Source organism: Zootoca vivipara, chromosome 1 (assembly GCF_963506605.1).
Source record: "Zootoca vivipara chromosome 1, rZooViv1.1, whole genome shotgun sequence".
Lineage (NCBI taxonomy): Eukaryota > Metazoa > Chordata > Lepidosauria > Squamata > Lacertidae > Zootoca > Zootoca vivipara.
In genome coordinates this window covers 74,516,654-74,535,902 of record NC_083276.1, presented here as the reverse complement: position 1 = coordinate 74,535,902, position 19,249 = coordinate 74,516,654, and the positions used below count along the sequence as shown (strand labels likewise).

At 42.2% G+C, this 19,249-nt stretch overlaps 1 protein-coding gene across 1 annotated transcript in view; it reads left to right on the top strand.

Moving 5' to 3' along the window:
- The window catches only part of BRSK2 (BR serine/threonine kinase 2), a 383,428-nt gene that overhangs the window by 295,904 nt on the left and 68,275 nt on the right, over positions 1-19,249 (top strand). The window contains exons 6-8 of the mRNA XM_060279665.1: positions 11,814-11,847; positions 13,716-13,784; positions 16,142-16,288. Coding sequence (XP_060135648.1) covers positions 11,814-11,847; positions 13,716-13,784; positions 16,142-16,288 — 250 coding nt within the window. The remainder of the gene's footprint in view (positions 1-11,813; positions 11,848-13,715; positions 13,785-16,141; positions 16,289-19,249) is intronic.

The window sequence follows — 19,249 nt, the reverse complement described above, 5'->3', positions numbered from 1 at the left end:
TTTTTGTTAACAATAAGCATCAAGCTTCCAGACTTGGAATCTGAGGTTTTTAAATGCAAAAGTCCTGGAGAGATTTCTTCGGAATTTTTGTGAGATGGCTTCCACACGCTGTTCCACTCACAGTGGGAGAGAGTGGTATGCATTGCAGTAAATAAATGAAACTTCCTACACACGCTTACATAAGAGACCTTTTTTTTAAAAAAAAAGCACCCAACCAATCACCACCACAACAAGCAAAGATTTGTTTTCCTTTGCAGTAAAGCCTCTGGTTTCATACTGTATACAGTATATACAACGAATTGCAGTTCAAATGTAACTATCGGTATTAAAAGCCTACAGGCATATGAATTTATGAGTTTCTACAGCAGAGGAGAAATCCCCACCCAAAACACGTAAAAATAGAAAGCAGAGCTGTTTAAATATGCTTTTAAAATCCCCAAAGACTATAATAGCCAGATTTTCCCTTGTGTTTAGACTACTATGGAGACTCAATTGCAGGTTTCCCCGAGGAATTTAGACTTGCTATTTATGGAACCTCTGTACGCTGCCACCACCTACTGGTAGTAATGAAGAACTCAACTGACCCCACTGCTGTTGTCCAGTAAGCAGCACTTTCCAAGGTTTTTTCTTTCTTTCTCATGGTTGCAAAGAGATCTGGAAAGTAAGCAGTCTGGTAGGCATCAGTGGCATACATCAGCAAATGCAGAGACTTGTAATTGGTACTACTGATATTTAACTTGCTTCTTGTAACAGCAAGCCCATAGGATGGTACAGAACCCAGGTGAGAACAGAGGCAAGAGGGTTTCCATATTTTTCTAGGGTATGTTCCTCAAATATTTACCTGGAACCAGTGCTTTTCTTCTAGAAAAAAGGTGCTGGTACTGTGTACCCTTGAGTACCCGCCCCCCCAAAAGCACTGCCTGGAACACTCATTCAGCAGAAATGGATTCTGTTAACATACTCTTCTTTCCTTGTGTATTAATTTATGCAGAACATTTAATACCCCACCAATTGACCTTGTGGGTTCTCACAGCAGCTTACAAAATAACAATAAAAAGAAAGGCAATCTACATGTAACAGCTGAAGCAACATTAATATAAACACTGAAAACCAAAACAACAACAACAACACCAAACAGCTGCACAGATCAAGCAGCGGGACCCCATATATAAAACCAATTCCAACACAGCAGCTAAAAGACCTCCTGAATAAAAAAAGACACAATGCATTTCCTGAGAAGATGGGTGGGACCTGCCCAGCAGCTCCACAGTGAGGGTACCACCACTGAGAAGGTGCTGGTTGTAATAGCTTCTGGTCACACACAATCTTAAGGCACGAAAGAGGTCGTGTGGGGGAACCTGACCATTAGAGTATCCAGGGACATGGAAATGGGCAAGGTGACTTAGGAAGGGTCTATGAGTAAAGCAGGGGCTTCCTTGGGTTCAAAATATCCCTCAATGAGCCCATAAATTGTAACAGCAGCTATACTAACCAGCTCACCTCATCTTTCATGTAGAGGGCTATGTAGAATGCACACACACCGCTCAGTGGAAATAACTATTATGTCACTGTCTTAAACTTCAACATGGCTCCTTTGGGCCAGTGAGCCCACTCAGTATATGAGCATGTTGGTGAGCAGAGGGTGGGAACAAGCTCATTAATTATAATCTTTGCTTGGGATTTACCTGTCAGTCTCTTAAGTTTGTCTGTTATGCTGCTTAGTTTCTTGGCAATTTGGGCATCTTTTGGTAATCCCTACACATCTTGCAGCGGAACTATAGATGGTTTCCCCAGCCACTCTGGGCTGCTTACATATATAAAACAAAGTAAAATATCAAAAAATAAAAACTTTCCGATACAGGGCTGCCTTCAGATGTCTTCTAAAAGTCATATAGTTCTTTATCTCCTTGACACCTGAAAGGAGGGCATTCCACAGGGAGAGAGCCACTACCGAGAAGGCCTTCTCCCATGTATCTACTGAACCACATTTTAAGTCAGATTGACCATAGCAGGGATGTTGACCTTGTGACCTCCCAATGCTGTTGGAACGCAACTGCGGCAACTCCAAGCAGCATGTCATATGGTCAGGGGTGATGGAAGCTGTAGTCCAGCAACGTTTGAAGGGCCAAAAGGTCAGCCACCCTCCATTTCATTGCTTTTCATTTCCTCTGCTCTATTCACACCTTCTTTTTCAAATGAAAGAATCTATGTAGTTCTATTGGAGCCTTCTCCCCTCCCCCCTTTTTTAAATAAAAAAATCTCTTCCCAATTTTAGATTGCCCTGTAGGTTCATACAAGTTAGGAGCTACCCGGCAGGTAATGTAGCAGATGGCACTGTCAGCCCAGCCTAGAATCTCAGAGGGCAAACGTGCTAATCTGTGGGTAGTGCTGGAATTCAAACCTCAGAGCCTGGAGCAGAACAAAGCCCCGTGTTGCTGCCTTAAAATGCACTAATAAAGAAATCAATGGAAAGGAAGAGACGTGAATGTAATAAACACAACACAGCAGCTCTGTGATCCCCTGCTTTGCTGATACATTTTAATCACCATCACTAGGCCTCCATGTGAGCTATTACACCACTTCATTAATTCTCCTGGCATGTAACCCAGCATGGCTGATACTGGTGCCTTGCATTGTTGTTTCTGGTAAGGGAGGAGTGAGGGATGCACAGTGTCATGCCACACAATTTCAAATGGGTGGGGGTGGGGGTGAAGGACAGAGGGGAAGTCAGAATTCTGACCAATCTTTTCCTAGGGCCCTTAGTTAAACCTGCATCAGAGCTTTTCACAGCAACAGTTTCGCCTATGCTTTGTCCTCAGTGTGGAGCCAGTGCTTGTAGACATCTTTTTTTTTTTTTTGTGAATCCTGAAAGAGCCATTAAATCTTAACAGCTACATACTCCTGTGTGCTCAGAAGTTGATTTTCTAGCAGAGAGAGAGGAAATATGTGTTGGATAACAGTATGCGCTATTGATGGCCGCGAAAGGAATCTCCAGTTAACTTTTATTTGGTGAACTGTAGGGATCAAATTGTGTTTGATGCTGCAGCGAAGCAGATATTCTGTATTGCTGGAGTGTAAAAGTTCAAGTGCTCTGTTAAAGACTTCTCTATACAGATCAAGCCTGTCCATCCCAGTGTCCTCTTAGGGAAGGTTCTCTTAGGTCATCCACCTCTGCCTGGCTTTAGAAAGGCTACACTGTGTAGCCTTGAACATTACCTTTATGCAGCTTTGTGTTTTTTCTGTGGGATTTATTTATTTATTTACTTACTTACTTACTTTTTTACATTCCATCATTCAGTTATAGCTTTTGCTGGGATTTACTCATTAGATCAGCACAGATTGTTTGCTTCTAACGCTGATGTCTATAGATAAAAACATCCCTGGAGGAAATGATAAAAAATGCAGCCTTGATTGTTTTCTATATATCTTAGAGAACAGGGAATAGGGAAGGTGGGGAGGAGAAGCAGGCTAGCTTCTTCGTTGACATAGTTCGCCACTGCACATCAAGCCTTGATCGTAATAAATCCCTCATTTCTGGAACCCTCCACTGCTCACATCTTCATAGGGAGGGCAGAACAGTTTTAAACATGTGCACACACATACATGCAACTGAGGGGAATAATGCGCCACAATTGAGGTTTGTTGGGAGAATGGCAACCCCTGAAGCTCCGCTTGCTATAGAAATCACACACCCAGGCAAGTTTCATGCTGATGAGCTGGTCCCTGAAGCACAGGGGTAATTCAGCAAGACTTTGCATTTCTCCAAGAGCCAGGGAGGCCCATGAGCAAACAGCAGAGAGTGGATGGAGCTGGGGAGTTGGCACGATGCAGCTTTTATTAGTTCAGATTTCTTCATTCTCTCGCTTGCCTTTACCTTCCAGGCAAAGAAAATTCAAGGCAATTAAATGCTGGGAAGGCTCTCCCATCTGTCCCAGAGCCACTTCTCCACCGCATGATGCTTTTATGATATTGCAGATTGCTAGTTATAGCCCCCTGGTGCTTGACTGTCACCAGGGGGGGAAGTCAGGATGGCTTTGTTATGATGAAGGTATCTGGCTGGGACAAGGTAACTTTCTGTTTTGCCACAGACACTATGTTGACCTGGAATTAGCTGCAACTCTCCAATGGTTTGACTTCACCCCCAAAGGTGTGCTCTTCCATTGTTTCCCGAGACAGAAGGATGCCAACAAAGCTGCAGTGGTACAGCTGGTGCAATGGTGGACTTTCCTTCCTTTCATCCCCTGCTTTCCTTAGTTAGATCACAAGCCTCTTTGGATCAGGCCGTAAGACATCTTCAAGAAGTTTGTAAATATTACATAACATATGACTGAGGTTTAACTGTCCCATTCCGCACCCCCCTCCAGACTCAGGAATTACTGTAATATATTCATAACTGCATTTGCTTGGGTCCTTTGGTTGAGAAACATGACAGTTATATATACTTGAAACTGGGTTGAATGTGTAGCACATGCATGCCTTAGGATCCTATACGGTCTCCTTGTTGTGGCTGTTGCACTTTTTTCAATTCTTAGAGTGAAGGGGCTTTGCCTGTTTGTACAGTGGTACCTCGGTTTATGAACACAATTGGTTCCGGAAGTCTGTTCATAAACTGAAGCATTCATAAACTGAAGTGAACTTTCCCATTGAAAGTAATGGAAAGTGGATTAATCTGTTCCAGACGGTCCACGGAGTACTTAAACTGAAGCGTACTTAACCCGAAGCATGGGTATGATTGGTTCCGGAAATCTGTTCATAAACTGAATCGTTCATAAACTGAAGCGAACTTTCCCATTGAAAGTAATGGAAAGTGAATTAATTCGTTCCAGATGGGTCCGCGGCATTCGTAAACCGAAAATTCGTAAACCGAGGTGTTCATAAACCAAGGTTCCACTGTATACGTAGTTGCTCTGGAGCTACACACCATACATTGAATGCACATTATTCTCACCACCCCAAGAATCTCGGGAACTATAGTTTATCCCTCACAGAGTTAGTTTCTAGCACCCTTCAAAAACTACATTTCTCAGAACTCTTTAGGGGAAATGATGTGCTTAAAATGCTTGGTGTATTTGCAGCCTATGTCTATGACATGTATCACTCTCTCTGTTGCAGACAGACACACAAATACATATTCATGTAAGTGGGGACTGGACTCATTTTAATCTAAGCTAATTCAAGCCCTGGGTATATCATGGATTCAGGTAACTGCCCTTGTAGAAGGAAAGGAGTTTTGCTTGGGGCTGTGGGATCTTGAAATGGCATGCGAAGGGTCTTCTGACATAAATGCACTGTGCAAATATATACCAAGTATCTCTAACCTTTCTTATTATATAATTAATTATAATTTGGTTGTAAAATATAGAAAATACAGAAAATTGATGCAACAAGGTCCTGCTAAAAGATTCTCTGGCCATCAAGGCCTGAGATAAACCATCAACAGAGAAGCAAGGTGAGCTGGGGGCTGCAGCTGGACAGCTTTGTGAGGCACACATTCTCTTTAAAAAGTAAAGACTTGAGCAGGAGAACTTCCCAGAGGCTTGTGCCTCATGTTAATTAGCATTAGAGGTGCCATTTCCCTTCCAATCGCCAAAATTCCTTAGGCCTGGAAATTGTAGAGGTGGTTATTGAAGGTTTTGACATTTTCTCACTTCGTTTTTGCTCATGTTAATCTCCTGGAAACTTGACTCCTCTCCCCCACTCCTTTTTTATTTTCAGTTTGCACAGTTACCACTTCTCCTGTTTCCTTATCATAGCTTGGGTGGGGGAATGAGTCCCCTGATATAAAGGAATTGCTGCAGGCAGCCAGGCTGATTGGGAAACAAGCTGTAGCACTAAGTCTCTGTGCTGCTTCACACAAGATCCCTCTGCTCAAAGTGAGCAGTAACTATGATGAAGTTGACACATCTGTGTGGTTTGCTTCCACCCTAAACCAAATCCTCAAAGAAGCATTCTCTACAAAATAACAATTATAAAAATGGTGTGGCTGATGAGAGGTCCTTTACTAACTGTTTTTGTGCAGCAGTGTTTTGTATCAGTGCCTCTGTAGGGAATCCTTGCTCTCATTCAGAAGACTACGGATATATGGGAGAGATGAAATGATTTGTTCCAGTTTTATTCTGTTACAGGTGGTGGTGTAGCACTGTACCAAAAAGGGTGCATCTGCACCACCTGGTGCCATTCCTCCCCTCTCCCAACATACTGTGAACAGCTGGTAGACTCCATGCATCATTCCAAGAGATGCTTCTGATCAGAGCACTATTTGTGTGTTTTTGTAGGGAAGTCTGCACCTCAGAGGCAGACCCTTATTTTTTTTTATAAAAAAAAACTGTTGTTGTGTTTGCCTAAGTTCAGATCACTTCAGTAAAAATTAATTTATTATCTAAAACTGTAGCTGGTGTCTGGCTGCCTTTCCATCCATAGAACCATAGAGTTCTATGGTTGGAACTCTGTACTGACTCCCCCCCCCCCCTATATTTCTCATTATGTTCAGGAACATTGCCTGCACAAAGGAAACATGGAAACCTTATTTAAGAACATAAGAACAGCCTGGTGGATATAGAAAATCCACCATGCAGATCGCACACTCTTTAATTTTCTTTTCTGATGGCTCTGTACCTGGATCCAGCATCCTATTCTCCCAGTGGCCAACCACTTGCCTGTGGGAAACCAGTGAACAGAACATGAAAGGGCACCCTCCCCTTGGATGATTTCCAGCTGCTGGTATTCAAAAGCATTGCTGCCTCCAGCTGTGGAGGTATAGCACACAGCCGCTGGAGCCATTCTTCTGCTGTTCTTTTTCATGTGTGAATTGTAAAGGTTCACAGAGCAGCAGAGGAATGTACTTGGAAAAGAAGGGGCAAAGTAATCCAGATAGAAATGTGCACTAGATCACTTCTGTAGGCATCGTACCAAAGTCACATACAAGCAGCAAGGCCTCTCTAGGGCAAACTCCAAAATCTTTTTAGAGAAATGTTCCTCTACTCCCAGGTATTTGATGAGGTGAGATGGTGGCTTTAATGATTTTTTAAAGATGATTTTCTCTTATGTTTTGTCTGCTGGGGTTATGTCACTTATTATTTTGTTGTATATTATTGCCTTGTTTTAATTTTTGTGTATTTTGATCTGCTGTAAGATGCCTTGAGACTTTTATTTAGAAAGAAAGAAGCATTTCAGAAATTTTATAAATGAAACTAATAATAAACGAAACCACTGTAATAGGAAAAACAGAAATCATTGCCTGAATTGCAGCACCTTCAGTTCCCTACATTACAACTGTCCCTTTAGACATTTCCAAGCAGCCCTTTGCAGATCCAGAGGTCCTCTTGTTTTATAGGTGAAGGCCCTGACAATTAGGTACATTGAAGATACATGTTTTCAACTGGAAGATGTGCTTCAGATTTATCACTAAGTTCTGCATTGTTGTATTTTGGTAGGGCCTCTCCCATTTTTAAATGACCATATGTTTTGTTTTGTATTTCACCTACCCACCCACCCACATTTACTGTAAGCCACCCAGAGAATTTTATGTTATGGAGCAGCAAGACCACCTATTTAGTAGTGCTGGTTTCCTATATTGACATTCCTTGGACTTCTGAGATGATCCCGTGGAGGTGATCCCATAATAATGTGTGAACCAGATCTAAAATGCATATTTCCTGAACCCAAAAACTCGCATGTTCCAACTCAGTCTCGTGTCCATTAAGTCCTCCTGCTGCTTTTTCTGCTTCTGTGGACATGGAGGTTTGCAAGGCATAGTCTGCAGCAGAGAAGCTTTAAGCCAGGGGTCCCCAGACTTACCGGCGTTTGGGCCGGTTCACACCGCGCCGATCGCGCGGCGGGCCGGAGGACGGGGGAGCGCGCACCTGTGCGGGCCGGCGGGCGGGGGAGTGCGCGCCCGTGCGCATGCGCAGGGGCGCTTACTGGCGCGGCGGCGCGCTTCCAGGGTGGAAAAAGCGCCGAAAATCCATTGTGCGCATGCGTATGGGCCTCCCCCGACCCGGAAGTGCACCAGAAATGACCTCTTCCGGGTCGGGAGAGGCCCATACGCATGCGCACAAAGGATTTTCGACGCTTTTTTCCCGACCCGGAAGAGCGCTGCCGCGCTGCGCGCTGTAAGAGCGGGCGGCGGGCGGCGGGGGTCGTCACGGGCCGGATTGGCAGGCCAATTGGGCCGCATCCGGCCCCCGGGCCGTAGTCTGGGGACCCCTGCTTTAAGCAGTAGGAAGTTGCTTTATCTGTCCCCAGCCTGCCAGTTTTCCTCTGCTGTGCTCTCTACCAGCTACTTTTCTGACCTGTGTCTGGTATGCAGTTCCACCCTGAGAGTTACAGAATGGGAATGTGCCACCAAATTGTTATGCTTCATGCTCAAGCCAAGGCCTGCAGAATGGCATTTCAGAGTCCCATTGGTGTCTACAGAGTTTGCAACTGAGGGAAGACAACCTCCATCTCCCTACAAAGAAAAAGAAAAACCCTGGAAAACAAGAAACGTTCCTAATTCTCATGCCTCTTCCAATGTACCACAGCAGAGGCCGCTGGCAAAAACTGCTTCTTGATCTTGCTGAGTGATATTGTTATTGAAGACGCTGTGCAGATTGTAGCTTTACTGCCTGGAGATGCAGCAGAAAAGATGAGGATATGCCTGGGGGGGAGAGGCAGGGATAAAGTTGCTTAGATGCACATGCACTGAATAATTAGTGATAAGAGCTAAAGAAATATTCATGACTTTGTAGGAAGATAAATAGATTTTTGATTAAATTTGGATTTCCATTTCTAAAGCAGTCAAAGCTGTTTGGTGATTGGCAGCATAGAAACGATTTTTCTGTGCATCCTGGTTGGCCTGAGGAACCTGTTTAGAGCTGTGATCCAAGATAAAGCTGGAGATATACAGTTGCTGAGAATTGGCAGGAAATTTAAAGTGGATCTGCCAAGAGCTCATGTTGCTGTCACAGCAGTTGAGGTGCAGCTGTTGAGTGGTCAGGTTAGCCTGATTTTGCTTCCCTATTTCTCCCTGACCCCCTGTTTCATCTGTATAAAACATTAGTTACATCATTTCTTTACTTCACCAGCAATTGAAAACATAAAACTTTACTTTATTCTGTGTAGTTTAGATGACCTTTTTAAACCTCACCTAGAAGATCTAATGGCTGGGATCATACCCCTGGTTGAAAGTACCGGTAATTGATGGCGTGCTCCAGCAGGGACAAACATTGCAGTGGGAGATGGTGTAGGGCAGGCATCCCCAAACTTCGGCCCTCCAGATGTTTTAGACTACAGTTCTCATCATCGCTGACCACTGGTCCTCTTAGCTAGGGATCATGGGAGTTGTAGGCCAAAACATCTGGAGGGCCGCAGTTTGGGGATGCCTGGTGTAGGGGGAAAGAATCCATTCATAGTACCATACTAGGTTGGTGGAGCTCAGGCCAGACACAGGTGGTTTTGTCCTTGGGGCCCAAAGTAAGAATCATGCAGGAGAATACATGAATACAATAATACCTGATTGCTTTTGAACATGAGGAATACACTAAATATGATGTGCCAGACTTGTGAACTGGATCTCCCATGTCTTGTCTTGTCTTTTTTAAAAATAAAAGCTGTGGCAAGGGACAATTTGAATCAGAGCTGTGACCCTGATGGAGGGGAACTCTTCCCCTCATTTCCCTGTGTTGTTACTATGAAGTGGAGCTCTTCCTTTGGGACATTTCTTCCATAATAGTGATAGGAGGCATTTATGCTATACTGTACCAATAACATCCCAGTGAATTCGTGCAAGGATGTGGCACAGAGATACAAGCATAATGGTCTGAAGCTGGCACTATGCACTGTGTTATTATTCCATCCCATAAGAATATATGCACAGTAATCACTTCCTGGTAATCTGCCATGTGATGGTAAAAAAGAAGAACTCATCTTGTTTGAAATCTGCATACATTATTAGAACTGTTTGGGTCTCTCTTGCTTTGTCAGGCTGCTTCTAATGAAGGCTGTAAAGCAAATGGCTACTGCTATATAATTTCCAGGATGCAAAATTATTACGTGGCAGGTTGGAATGAATAATTGATTTCAGGGAACTGGTTCTCAATTAGTTGCCAGGCAGGGAGCACAGCAGCAGACAGTGGTCTGAGCACATGTTATGTTGGTGGGGGTTGCTGCTGCTGCTGTCCAATTCCCCCCCCCCTCACTGCTTTGATGGGCCATATGTAGAAATCATGGATCAGCAAGCTCTTTTGACCAGTAAAAACTGGAAGAGCAAAAGAAATAGGTTTAATGATGGCTACGCAATACAATTCAAGAGCACAGCTATGTATTATTTAGAGCAAATATTCTCCAGCTTCCTCTTGGTGAAGAAGAAATACTTTTAAGGCACTCTTAAGATAAGAAGCATAAAAGAAAGTGTATTGGTTAATGCATACAACAGTGCCATGCTTTGCTTCTGTATCAATCAAACACGTGGCCCAAAGGGAGGCAAATACTTTGGGCAGACAGGCAGATAATAGACAGGAATACAGGAGGTAGACAGAAGCAAAGCAAGCCTAAGATCATTAATATACTAGCTGGGTCCTGATGGAAAATCTGCTTTCTTCTCTCAGATATGCAGTGCCCAGACTAAAGGAAAACAGCAGATATGGCAGCTTTGTAATAGCCCTTTGGTGTGTTTCTGGTTCCCTGGAGCCAGGATGTTCGGAGCTGTTCTACAAGTGCCTCAACGTGAACTACCTGTAGCTCCCTCCTTCAAGCAGAGTCCCCAGTAAAACAGGAAGCTAATGCTTGATCTGCAGGGCTCCCAGTCTAAGCACCACAATACCCAACAGTGTCCTCTCATGCCATCATATTTTAAGTGGAGGCATTTGATGGATTTGCTGATGACAGTTTTAGGGACTTGTTAATTTGGACGTGCTCCTAGCTTGTTTTATGAGCAGAAATGAAATCTCTTGTCAGAATAGTGAGGTATAATGACTTTTGGTTGATACTGACCTGTCTTTTGGCTATTGTGCTTTCTGGATATATAAATTTTGCCCATTTATTTTAGTACTTCACTGAACTATTAATATTTTTATGGCCAAAAGCTTTCTATAATAAATGTGCATTAATTCAGCCATTCATTCAGCTGTGAGTCACTGACTGACGACATCTGCCAGTTTTAGATAGTTAGTGACAACTTTCCTGTTCTTTCAGCCTATTTTTAATAATCTTACAGCAGCTGGGTGAACTTTAGAATTTCCCTGATACTGCTTGAATGGTAGAGCTGGCTCTGAAAGCCCATACTTTCAACTACAACTACAACTAATCCAGAATGTGGCTGCCACACTGGTGACTGGGAGCAGCTGCTGGGATCATATGACACTGGTCCTAAAGGATCTACATTGGCTCCTAGTACATTTCCGAGCACAATTCAAAGTGTTGGTGCTGACCTTTAAAGCCCTAAATGCCCTTAGCCCTGTATAGCTGAAGGAGCTTCTCCATCCCCATCATTCAGCCCAGACACTGAGGTCCAGCTCCAGTGGCCTTCTAATGATTCCCTCAGTGCGAGAAGTGAGGTTACAGGGAACCAGGTAGAGGGCCTTCTCAGCAGTGGCGCCCTCCCTATGGAATGCCCTCCCATCAGATGTCAAGGAGATAAAGAACTACGCAACTTTTAGAGGACATCTGAAGTCAGTCCTGTATCGGGAGGTTTTTAATGTTTGACATTTTATTGGTTTATATGTGTTGGAAGCCATGTTGTTGTTGTTGTTAATTGTTGTTGTTGTTGTTATTCACACAATAAATAAAAATGAGGAATTCAGTACTCACTGGATCATGTTTTTTTTATCTTCCAGATCACCACATTATGCCTGCCCAGAAGTAATTCGGGTAAGTGAGCTTAAAACTTCTTTTTTCAACAGCAGCAGCAGCAACAACAACAACTTATTTCCCTCTTTTATTATTGGGTATCTCTGGATAGTCCTCCACTTCCATTACAAAAGTCTTAAATTTTCTCACATTGTCTGGTTGTCTGAATAATACAAGGGGTTTAGAAAATTTCAGTACAAGGACATTCATGTGATCACTAACAGCCAGAGCAACAGTCCCCTGTGTTTACTTGGTTTTATTTTCCCATTCAAACTATTTTTTTGAGCTGCCTTCTGCCCTTTCAGTTTTCACCTAAGAAAGGTGAAACGCGCTACTCTTGGTGTGTCACTGGACAACAGGGGAGAATAATGGACAACTATTGCAGCCCCTAGTGACCTGGTAAACAAAAGGGTCTGGTTCCCACTTGTCAGACTCGGGGGACAATTGTGAATTTAAGCTTCATAAAATCAGTAGCAGGGGATTGAAAGCTGATATCATGATCTGGCAAATATGACTAATTCCGAGCCCCATAAAGAACCAACTGGGAGAGAAACAGCTTTTTCATATCCTCAAGGCATCTCTAACATTTCAGGTTTTGTGCTGATTCTTCAGAGATTTTCTTACCCATGCCATTCCAATACATTCTCCTTATCATCCTGTGGATCATAGACAATGACAAGGACATACAATACTTCTTAATAAGAGTTCCCCAGACATTTTTCTTCATGTCATGGGGTAACTTTAAAAACAAACAAATGCAGAGAGTTGAATTGAACATTAAAGTTTTCCTCTTTTAATCTTTCCTTTAAGTACTGAAAATTATGTGCTCATTCAGTGGGCTGGATCCTTAATACCCCCTCCTGCAGCCCTGCCCACCTCTCAACATTCAAAGGGGTTCAGAGTTCAGTGGCAGTCATAGCACAAGCCCTGACCAGCTCTGACAGCAAACTCGCCTGGCTGCATGAGAGTTCCCAGTGTCTCAGTGTCAGCATGAGAGCCACTGGCAAATGAAAAGTTAGAAGTTAACTTTAAACTCCCTGTTGTACCTTTTTAACCATGTCATTGTCTGCCCTGTAGCAGATGTCACCTATGACATTCAGCCTGTGCAATATAACAGCAGGTGTGGAGCAGGTGGGTTTGGTTTTGGGTGAACGATTTCACGGGCCAAATTGAGAGACATGCTTTGGCTCCTGTGCCAAAGGTTCCTCTCCTACCTTCTGAGTGGTTGACATTAGATTTACAATAACCCTTTCATCCCTTCTCCCTTCTGTGTATGCACAATGCGTACCACAGTACTGAATCCATCCTCTGGAATGGGAGGTGTGTGCATAACTTCCTATCCATCTCCGGCCTTCTCTCTCATCTGGGTGTTACATTACTGGAGATCTGTATACAGGTCCACAGAAAGGGAAAGGGCAAAGCAGCTCTAATGAACCCTAAGGCAATTCCTAAATGGGTGGGCACTATGCCCATGCTAACCTGGCTAGTGCCATATGTAGATGCAATTTTGAATGTGATATATTTACAGTGACTGAGAGGTCCTTAAACTGGGAGATTAATGTTCTATGCAGGGCAGAGTGACAGATTGGGAAAGCATAGGCTTAAGCAGTATGGTTATGTTAAAATTGTTGTTTACTGTTTTAACATACGGTAAGTCCTTTGTGCTTTCAAAAGGTGGTCTTCTCTACTTCTTACCTGCCAAACTGTACTAAATATACCCTATACTCATTGTGTGTAATTAAACATTTTTTTGTAATATATGAGATCTGTGTAATATATTGGTGTAGTTTGGAGAAAAAGAACGTTTCCTCCCACTGAATTCAAGGACACCTGGATAATTATTTATCTAACAACCTTCAAGTTAAATCTCCTATTTCCATATTATACAGGGGGAGAAATATGATGGGAGAAAAGCAGACGTCTGGAGCTGTGGAGTCATTTTGTTTGCATTGTTAGTGGTGAGTCATTACCTTCACTATATAGGACAAGTACTGTATTTTTGCATTCATGATGGTCTATTGAATCATAATTTCAAAAATGCCATGCTCAAAATTTTGCTGGATTGCTCAGCATCCCTCTGCACATGTACCTACATATCTGTCATAGGCGTGTATTAAGGCTGTGCATCTGTTCTGGACAAATCCCAGACTCTAAACCAAATGGGACTGAGCTGGGATTTGCCCAGAGTGGATCAATGCAAGCCCATATCAGGTCAGGGCTTGTTGGCAAAATCCAAAGCTGTCAAAAGCAGTGTGTGTGTGTGTACTAACAAAGGAAATGAGAGAGGTATTATAAAGGAAGTGTCCAGACTAGTGTACATACATTACTCGTATGTAATGGAGACAACAAGGTCATACAAATGGAATCAATAACACTTTCATCACATTCCATTTATTAAATAGTAGAGCACCCATTTATTAAAGACTCAGAAAGAAACAAAGTGAAACAAAATTTGAGAATAGTTTCCATAATATGTTTGATTCCTTTTCAGAGAAAGGGACATGTATTAGAAAGAATTACATCGGTCTAGTTAGATCATGAAACATAGCTGAAAGAAGTTGAGAAAAACAATGTCTGTCAAATTTCTCGTTATCTAATCAATATTTCATTGAAATTGGGCTGAATATCTGTGTAATAAAAATAAGAATAATTTTATTATTTATATGCCTCCTCTCTGACTGGGATGTCCCAGCAACTCTGGGCTGTTCCCAACAAGTTATTAAAAATATGTGCTTTGTCTGCACTTAGCTGTTAGGTAGAAAGACATGCTTTATTCTTTTTTAAAAAAAGCATGCTTAACAAGATACACCTGACTTAAATCATATAATTTCAGACTACTTACTTGCAAATTATATCATCACTGGGTGTAAATTAAGATATATTCTGCAACACTAGACCTTCCATATGAAACCTAATACAACTACATTCAAATGTCAACATTGTTATAATTCATAAATATAGTTAGGACATTAGGAGGATTTAGTGGCTTAATAGTCAGAGGGTATCCTTTGATTAATATATTGCTATAAACCTTATGCTATCAAAGGCTTTGTTTTGGTACTCAGCATTACACATTTACATGCAAGGCAGCCTTGATTCAGTTTGGGGCCTGATTCGGCAATCCTGTGGATAACATGGGAAATTTGATAACCAGTTTTCCCCCAATTTGCTTCTGCTATGTTTCATAGCATACTGAAGGCAAGGATAAGAGGTAACCCAGAGAGATTATTTGATGCAGAATATGTTTTTGAGAAAGCCATTACCATATCACCCACTGGATTTTATATCTTCATTTTAGGCTAGTGGAGAAACACATATTCATTGCGGTCTCTGGTCAGCTTGAACATTATGTGATCTAGCTATTTGGTTAGCACCAGGAGCTGATGGTATCCCAGCTCTCTGAACTGACTATTTTGAATAAAGACCTTAGAAAGAAAGCCTTTGTCTTACGCGTGAACACTGAACATAGGTCATATTCTGGTCAGTCACACTTCCTTCTGGCCTTTTGACATTTTGTAAGGTGGAAAAGTCTCCCATGCTAAACAGCCGTCTTTTAGTGTTTGGTGTAAATATGTCCAGAGGAGATTAGAACTGAGGAGCAGATAAACACATCTGCTGCTAAGAGTTTGCCCTGGAGGATTGCCACCAGATCAAAGCCTTGAGTTGCAACTACAACTAAACAGCTAAGCTGAAGTTAAGCAAATCTTTGTATCTATGGATAATTTTCTTGAAAACCATTCATGCTATGTTCTGTTCCTCATTGTCTAATTAAAATTCAAGATAATTATCTATGTTCCACCAAGTTTTATTTTCTATGAAAAGGATAAAGGGATATGCTGCTTTCAGAATTGTTCTCTACCCAATCTTTGTTATGGGTCCATTATTTTAGGGCCAAACCACGTGACAGAATTTGGTTCTGTTGAGTAGCTAGTGGCAGGATTCAACCATTTCTGGCACTACACATTATTTAGGGAGCTAAGGCCATTCCGACATGTTCAAGTACTCTGTTATGACTAAATTAAGTCCAAACAAAGCTGTCCCTTTCTGATGACATGATCTAGCTTGGCAGAAGTTTGCCCTCTCCTACACTTCTCACACTAGGATCCCAGTCTAGAGCAGGGACCCCTCTCCTCACATGGACTGTTTATCAGAAAAATACTCTGCAGTTAATAGCCTGCATTGTGACTAACCTCATACGTAGTTTGGGCCCGAATGTCTCCTCATTTCTCTCCTCTGTTCTGTCATTGCTTGTGTCCAACACCCATTTACCTTTCTTCCTTCCTCTACTACTTTTTCCTCTGCCATGCTGTTTCAGGGTGCCCTACCATTCGATGACGATAACTTGCGGCAGCTGCTGGAGAAAGTGAAACGTGGTGTGTTTCATATGCCACATTTCATCCCGCCAGATTGTCAAAATCTCTTGCGGGGGATGATTGAAGTGGATGCCTCGAAACGGCTGACGGTAAGAAGGCATTCACTGTAGATCTCGTGACTTCTGCTTTCCACTCATCACCTCCACTTCTAAAAGTTGTGTGTTTTTATTTAATGTCAGAGCTCTGTACAAACATAAAATTTCATACTGTGGCCACTGATGCTTGGGATGCTGCTGTTGAAATGAGGGTTGGGGTGGGATAGATCTCACAGGGTGGCCATCAAATAGAACATCCTTTTGTTGCACTTTACAAAGGTAAAGTGATGGATGTGATAGCAGGAGCTCTAGTGATGGTGCAAGTAAACCGATAATGACCTGGGTCTCATGTTGTTGCAGTTTGGGCTCAGCTTGCAAACAGATTGCAGAGTTTGCCGTTATATGTTTGCCATTACAAAGCCTCCATTTATGAATTTTGGCACCATTGGTATTTGGACCCAGACTTTGTTGCTTGCATGTATCTAGATTTACTCTCCTGTGTTTTCTGAGAAGTTTTACCTTGGTACTTTTTGCAGAGGAACTATGTCAGGGTTGCATGGGAACATTTGGTGTGTATACCATGCCAATAATAATTTTGAAAAGCAGGATGTCTAATATAATTGGTGACATTTCTTGCATTTTTGGTACCAGACAACATAGACAGTATATAGGTGCCAGCAATGATTTTGTAGATAATATTGAGCTCACAGATTCCTTCTGCATGGGAGTATGTATGAAAAAATGTAAATCCAAAACTCCTCTCAGAACTTCATTCTGTTAAAATATTTATAAATCACAACTTGGATCATTGTTTGACTTTCCCACAGAAGACAGCACTCTATTAGGTCAGTCTACATTAAATGAAATGATGATTTAATGACGTGAGCCCCACACCCTCCCAGACACACATCTGCTAGAGGTGGAAACAAAACCCTCACCTCATTGCATAGTAATTGCCTATCTTTCAGTTCCACTTATTATCATTCTAGGTTGCATGCAGCTTAGTGAGCAACTCATAATATCCTAGATCCATCACAATCTAGGTGTTGCTGAGTTTCAGAGTTCCCTCTGATTTCCCACCTTACTCCAATACACATATATTTTGTGTATATTCTTGTGTTTCAAAGAGCAGTGTGTGTGTTTTGCAAAAAGTCTTGCATCCTTTATTTATATAAACTACTGTAAATTTTCAGTGCTTCATTGTCATTATTGATTCTTGGGTCATTACAAAGTCCGCTATCTAACTGAGGGCTTATGCACACTTATCGCTTACCTTTCCTCCGTTCTTTCCAGGCATGGTCTGCTATTTAAAGCTCTGTCTCTTATCTTTTCCTCTGGAGCTATCCCCATGATAGCTATCCTTACAGCTCGATTGGAGCAAATGGAAATCTCCTGAAAACCCAAACTGATGCTTGTTCCAATTTAGCTTTAAAGAATGAGTTTTCCAGCTTAGGGCAAAAAACCCCACTTTGATGTGCTGTGTAAAAGTGCAGACCTGTGCCTAGAAAGAACAGGGGGGAAAGTAAGAGAGGATAAGCCCTATAGTAATTCAGAGTGTTTGCATTTGTCCCTTGGTAATGTACAACTAGCCTTCCACAGTGACTGATCACAAGCTCTGTGCGACTTGAGAAGTTGCATATGCTTTTATTTTCATCTCTAATGTGAAGATGAAAGATTTTGGGGTCTTCCTAAAAAGCTGCAGAACTTTATCCCTCCTCTAATATTAAAAATGGAACTTCTACTGCGGGTTTGTCTATAGAGCTTGTTTTTATAATACATAATGGGGCCATATGATATAGCAGGGGTAGGCAACATGCCGCCCTGCAGATGTTGGACTCACATAACCCTCAATCAGCATGGCCGATAGTACTGGATTTTGGAAGCTGTAATTTGACCATATCTGGGCTACACTTCCTCTGATATATGGAAATGGGATTTTTAAAGCTTCTTTCCAAAATGGCATTAAACGTAGCAAGCACTAGTTAGAACAGAAAGGAAAACCTCTTGGGGAAGCCTGTTAAATGCCTTTGTCACTTAAACTCATTTAAATACCATGTTTTAAATGAAGGTAGAAGGAGTGAGATTAACTCCCACTGTGGATCACCTTCTCTAGCTCTGCATAGCAAAAACCTTCAGTCTACTCCTTGTCAAAACCAATTGCCTTCCTGTAACCCTTCCTTGTCACTTTAAAGTAAATGAAAAGTAACAAAGCATTAATTAATTACGCCATCTTTTAAAAAAATAAAAGGCAGTGGACATGTTGGCAGCAGCAAGCAAGGAATGTATGATATCATCATAATATTTCAATGCAATTAAATTGGAGTAAGAATAGAGACTGATTTTATAGAACATATTCCATATCCCCAAGTAGAAAACCTGAAAATGGTTTCCGAAACGAGCACTACGGCTGCATTTTAAAGGCTAGTTTCTGACCAAGTCCTCTTTAGCCCTACAATGTTTAGCTTGCAGTGGCAAGAGCAAAAGAAACGCAACAGACTTCCATTTGATATCCTTACATGAAGGGTCAAATTGTCTCAGTCTTGGCTGCAGCCATGACCTGACCTGGGAAATACTGAAAAAGCATCTGAGTTGGAAACTGTCGCCTTAGCAATTGTAATGTATCTTCAGAATTGATCCAAGAAGGCATTGGCCTTGCAATGGGGAGAGAAGGCAGTTCCCACCTCAGCAAATGGAGCCCAGAAATGCTGGTTCCTCTCTCCCCATAACCTTTGTGTGTGCCAGCATGAGAGAAAGAAGAGTGTGCCAGTGTCAGGTGTCTCTCTGTGTTAGGTATGTTATGTGACTTATGTGTATTAAAGGAGTGTGATTGTTTGTATATCTGGCCCTGCCCTCCTTAGCTGCCCTTCCTTCATCCTCACTAGCTCCAATGCATGATAGCTGAAACTGTAGAAAGGCTTCAGAATGAAGCCAACATTCATAGGCCTTAGCCTATTCATCTGTACCAAGGGCCACCAAAAATTTTTAGACCAGGAGACGCATTCTTATTTTTGAGAG